General features: G+C 39.0%; 1 protein-coding gene across 4 annotated transcripts in view; it reads right to left on the bottom strand.

The window, feature by feature from the left end:
- Positions 1 to 507: 507 nt before the first annotated feature.
- The window catches only part of ebf1a (EBF transcription factor 1a), a 425,690-nt gene continuing 420,197 nt past the window's right edge, over positions 508 to 6,000 (bottom strand). For 3 of the 4 annotated variants that reach the window (XM_078550508.1, XM_078550511.1, XM_078550509.1), the window contains one exon: positions 508 to 3,653. In XM_078550508.1, coding sequence (XP_078406634.1) covers positions 3,622 to 3,653 — 32 coding nt within the window. In that variant the 3' untranslated portion in view covers positions 508 to 3,621. Of the gene's footprint in view, positions 3,663 to 6,000 lie in introns of all 4 variants that reach the window. The other variant, XM_078550510.1, reaches the window with a different exon arrangement.

Below are 6,000 nucleotides of genomic sequence, written 5' to 3'. Positions count from 1 at the left end.
CCAGCCAGTTGGGTTTTCAATGAACACCTTTTGTAGGCCCGGAGGTCCCTCGGAGCTGCTCCTATTCAGACACTGGTAGTGCATAGGGAAGCTCTGGGCAAGTTCCTGGACAATGTCCTTCCTCCCCTCCCATCCCATGCCGGCTCAGAAATGACCAGACTTATTGAATTTGATATCACTACTTGCCACAGTGAGCTTCGAACTCATGACCTCTGGATTTCTGGTCAAATAACCAAACCAACACTATATATTTAATTTTTAATTAGTTACCCACCGAACGAAGATAAACCCTGATCAGGTAATGGCTCAATAATTAGTAACAGAAAAGTAGGCCATTCAGCCCCTCAAATCTGATCCGCCAATGAGATCATGGCTAATCTGGATTTTAATTCCATCCTTGTGCCTTGTTTCCATAGCTCTTCATACCCTTGGCTAACAAAAACCTATCAATCCCAAATTAAAGGCGTAGTATAGGAACATGATAAGAATTGAACACAGAAGCCCAAGTTCACAGACAAGAAGTAACTTTAATTAAATATTGTGTAAGTTGAAAAGTTTTTTACAGCTCAAATTTCTGCAAAAAATTTATAACAATCTCTACAGTAGTTTGTTTGTCTAACCATTTATCTGTACAGTGTGTCCAACAGTTCACATAAAGGAAGTGGAAGGCAATCAGTTTAAATGAGACTACGGCTGATATTGGCAACTGGGAGGCATTGCTTCACATTTTCCATCACCAAGGTTTCTTCTCATTTCTGTGTTCAAGTCTGAAGTCTGCGGTTGACTCCTTTATATATAGTCCATCACCAGTGCTTACACAAAAGCTGATATCAAGCATGTATGCACTAGTTCAGCCGAGGAGACTGAAAAGAGGTTTGGACAAGGACAGTATATCACTTGGTCAAAATATGACAAATCTTTTCCATTTCCCAAGCATCAGCTTTTGCTTGTTCCTCATTCATCCCCTTAGAAAAATCCTCAAATTCCTTCTTTTTGTTTTGTTTTTTCAAATCACAAGTGAGACTCAAGGTGTCCTTGTAAAGCCATTGAAATATTAGACTGGGAGCTTTGCGTGACTGCAGCACTGTCACACCCCTTATGGGTTATATGGCAACAAAAGAGGTACATTTCTCAGGGTAACAAAACAGTTAAAATTGTGCTTTTTTTAAAAAACAACAAACAAAGAACTCCTCATTTTAACAATATTTAAATGTACGATCTCTCTTTTTTTTCTTGAAAATTCAGGTTCAGGGTACAATGTTTTACTGAAATGAACAAGCTTTGCATTGTTAAGGCATCCGAACTGCTGGTTTATAGAATTTTGATTAATGTCAAAGAGAAAGAGAGAGAGAGAGAGAGAGAGAGAAATACAAGCAGGTGGAAATTTTATTTTAAATTATTTTTTTCTTCCCTGTATTAATGCAGAAAAGAAGTGGCCATCGCCCAGTGTGGAGAGGATACCCCATGCATATTACTATATTTAAAACAGCGCTACCTTTCATAAGCTGCAGGAAAACAAAATTTATCATCTTAAATCTACAGAAGTAAATGCTATTGAATAAAATGCTGCCTTTCTTTGCCACACAAATTTTTTTTTTAAAAAACTTAACAATTCAGTTCAACTTACAAAAAAAAATATAAAAATAGACGATGGCTTTTTTTTGACATGACTTTTAAAAAAAAGGGAAGGATGTTCCAAATCAATACTTAGCACAATATCGACTCGATTGGAAAAAATGTAATATGATATATTTATATATATATATAACGCAAACAAAAACTTTAAAATCACATTTAAACAATTTCTTACTCAGGTACAATTGTAAATGGCTTACTCTGTTGACACCTCCCATGTATTAGCGTACTTACATATTAAAATTAATCCAGGGAATAAACAAATGGGGAAAAGAACACAATCCAAACAAAGCAATGTACAAATTTCCAAAGATAAATACATTATTTATAAGCATATTTTACAAAAAAAAACACAAATCTTGTTTTAAAACCGATACATGTTTAATTACGCAAGGATGTGCAAGCAAAAAAAATGAATAGTAGTGAACTCCTTGCAGTAACGAAAAATGGGACGCAAAAAGATACGTTTATGCAATAAAATTCCTTGTTAATATTGGAAATTGTATTTAAGACATTGAAATGTATAAATATTTAAACAACAACTTTGGCAAAAGAAAAAATTCACAAAAAATCTACAATATTTATAACTACATACAAACACAATATAGCTGAAAATTATTGGATAATGCATCATCAGACCTCTGATGGATCCTCGATAAAGTACATTAAGAGCATTCTCAATACAGTGCTAATAAAATAGCAATTTAAAAAAAAAATCCCCCTTCATGTTTGTCCCCACACAGCACTGGTACTTTTGATTCTGTCTACCTTTCAACCCCTGTAAATACAGCAGCTAAATCTATATTGCGTTTTCCAAAGTCCTTCACAATGTATACACCCTTGTTCGTGAAGTGCTGGTTATAATATCTCTAGTCGCATTTCCTACTCCTGATTATTCTTTTTTTTTAAAAAAAGAAACAAGACAATCGGACCCGACCGAAGCCAAGGTTTGGGCAATGGGTTGGGCACGGCAGTAACTGGCTGGCATTGGTATTGGCAACACAATGAAGAAAGCACAAAGAAAAGTCCAAAACACCAGCTGATGCCATTTCTTCATGCCTCCCCCTTCCCCACCCCTTAAGAGACGGATGCGAGTGACCAAAACCATTCAGCCTGAGTCAGCTCATCCTTTTTAGAAAGAACCTACAATTCCAACCCCTCCTGTCCCAGCATCTAACTGCTTCTTAAATCACTCAAGGGTTTTTTGCCTTCTGCTTTGCCCTACCAGGCAGTTAATTACTAAAGTTTCACGATGCCAACCATCATCATTAAAACTTGTAGGGTCGCTGCATGCTAATCCTATGTCTTGTTTGGGGTATTTTTATATCTACAGTTCAATCAGCCCACAAGCAGAGAAGAGTTTCCTATGAAACAGCATTAGCACTGTAACAGCTGATGCTGAATTTGGACACAGCGATATCTAGACTCAGCATCTTTCAATCCATTTACAGTTAAAAACCCCACTGGCAATTCTACAGGTTGTAACCAACTATCACACTCTAAACGCTCTACATTTTTCCACCTATTAATTATCACTACTCGGATCATCCACCTTCAAATACTTTTGTTTCTCTCAGTCAAATCGTTATAAATTAAGCATCACAATCTGTTACAGTGTTCTCTCCAGAACTTACTGACTCTAAAAGGCATTTATTGTTTTGTTAAAATGAATAAATTGGGTTTAAGCATTTGGAAAAAGTGAACATTCGTCAACATAGAACAAACAATTTCTTTTAGTTTTTCCCCACTCAAATATATGGGACCTAATGTGTAAATTGCCACCATGCATTCAATTCATCAGAATTGGCAAGGTTGAAGGTTTTAAAAAGTGTTACTGTGATTGTTTAACTCTATACAATCCCTCTCTGAAAGGCCTGAGTTAAAAGTTCCATTCGTCTGTGGGACTTGCATCTCATCTCCTCAAGGAGCCCAAAATTCATCGCAATTGTCAGCATATAGATGCAGTCTTCAAGGCATGGGATCTATCTACATTGGAGGAACTATCATGCCGGATATAGCTGTAAAATATAAATGGGGAAAATAAACTTTTATTGAAAAGGGAAACACATAGGCAGAAACAAGACAACAAACACAGAAAGATCCACTTGAATGTGCAAACCACATTTGTTCATTTTCTTTTGCCTCTCTCTCTCTCCCCTGCATGTTCTGAGGGTGCTGAACTGTGCTTGGTTACCTTACCCCAGAAGCCAGGCACCATCTCACAGGTGGCCGTTCTTGGTTCACCAGTCTAAACAGTGAATGCTGGCAGCCTATTCAACTGTGAGACCCTCAATGCAGAGCCCATTCATATTTCTGCAGAGTCCAATCACACTATTTCAAAGTGCTCCATTCTATGTACTACTTCTGGAGCACAGTTACAGTTGTTATGTCGGGAAAGTGTCATTTAACCCCAGCAACATCCTACAAATAGCAATAACATGAAAAATCTGTGAATCTGTGGCTTTTATTGTTATGGTTCTATTTGGTTGAGGGGTGAATGTTCACCAAGCCACCAGGAGAATGCCATGATCTTCTTCGCTTACATCTGAACCACTGGAAGAGGGTGGTAGGGCCTTAGTTTAGCTTCTCATCTTAAGAATGGCAGAATGTAGTGACTCCTCTGATCCCACCTAGAACAACTACTCAGATTGGCCGCTCAAACTTCCATCACAGTTCACATGCCTGATGATTTATGCCCCAGGGGTGCTGAAGAGAATTATGCTAGGTGGTTTTTGTCGCAATGTAGGGTCTTGTGCAAATGACATGATGACCTCTCTTTACTTTACTGCATCATGTGTGTGAATGAAATGAAAAATAAATTGACTAAACCTTGTTTCATGAAATTATCAAAGTTGAAACGGTTGCGATTGGAATTGGGAAATCAAGTCACCTTCCGCTACTATTGTGTCATGTTACTTGATGGCCATTTTGGATGAGAGGACTATTAATAAAGCAAAAGTCAGTCACCAGTGAATTTGCTTAACCTAATTACCATTGCTGGATATAAGGCAGCATCATCTAAAAAGGTTCCCAGTAAATTAGAACAAAAGACACAAGTTTGATTGTTAGTCTGTGTTGAGTTAGATGGTCTCAGTCAGGGGGTAGTGATTGGACTATCTCAATTAGCATAGGCTAAGAAGGGGTAGAACCAGCCCCTGTTCCTACATAAAGACGCGATTGTGGTTCTGATGCCCCCCACAGCCAAATTGCCTGATGCTCACTGCCTAGGCTCAAACAGGTTGAATGGTAAGTCCAGTGAGGCATCAGCAAAAAGCTTCTGGAATGACTAGCATTGTAAGGGGAAAGAACCCAAAAAAATGCAATAATAATAACAATCCGCATCGTGATGGAAACAAAGGTTGAGAAACCTGCTGAAGTGCGACAGATCGTGTTAAATCTTCTTCCTCCCTCTTTAATCTATTTGAAGTCCAACCCAAGCAAGAGCTTGAATCAACTATTCTGATCCACCATTCATCCTTTGAAAGATTTCCTCTCTTGCTGAAAAGAAGGGGGTCCCTTTGACATTTTATTTTGCTATAAAATGACCGGGATGCATCGTGTGTGTGTATAAGAGTCCATAGAAACCAAATCCAATAACAAGCTTCAGTGCAGACTCCTGAGGGAATTGACCCCAGTGACAGCTGAGAAACAGAGTGGTCCAACTAAGGGCCGAGAGGCTTCTAAAATTCCACAAGTGGTATCCAGCAGCCTGCTTTCATTTGTTGTGCAGCTGTGGCTCCGTCCCCACCCCATTCCCACTACCCCACCCTCCCCCCACCACCTCCTCCATTTTGGCATCTAATTTTTGTTTATCATTTCAGCGCTATCAGAATCTCCCATCTTACAGCACTGGTGGCCCTCAGACGTCAAAGAACAGGAAGGTGCTTTTTTTTCCTCTCCCCCGCCCCCTCTCATTTAGTGAAATAGAAGCTAGAAATGGCAGCAGAATGATCTATGGGATGGTAGCAGAGGAGTTTTAAAAATACTGCACATTGCTTCTGTATTTCTCGGGTGTAATTAATAACAATTGAGGGAGAGAGAATAGCAACTTTCCAGTTTATTGATGATCAAATTGCCTTACTTTTGTTAAGCGCCTCTGTGCTTGTTTTGCTTTGCAATGAACCAATTATTTCTGAAGCGTTCCTGTACTTTAATGACAGAGTTTTACTGTCTCCTCCCTGTTACTATTCTTGCCCTTCCAATTGCCCCCATTACTGCACTCATGTCCTGTTGCTAGGACAGCCAACGAACAACGTCGGCTGCAGGCTTTGAAGTCGGCTTTTATTTGGAGGCTCGCTTTGTCCAAGCAGGCCAAACCAGGAGGGAGAAAAACATTAACTCCTCTATTTTCTCATTAAGAGGTAG

The sequence above is a fragment of the Cetorhinus maximus genome, chromosome 10 (assembly GCF_964194155.1).
Source record: "Cetorhinus maximus chromosome 10, sCetMax3.hap1.1, whole genome shotgun sequence".
Classification (NCBI taxonomy): domain Eukaryota; kingdom Metazoa; phylum Chordata; class Chondrichthyes; order Lamniformes; family Cetorhinidae; genus Cetorhinus; species Cetorhinus maximus.
The sequence above is the reverse complement of the archived record's forward strand: the minus strand, read 5'-3'. Positions and strand labels throughout refer to the sequence as shown.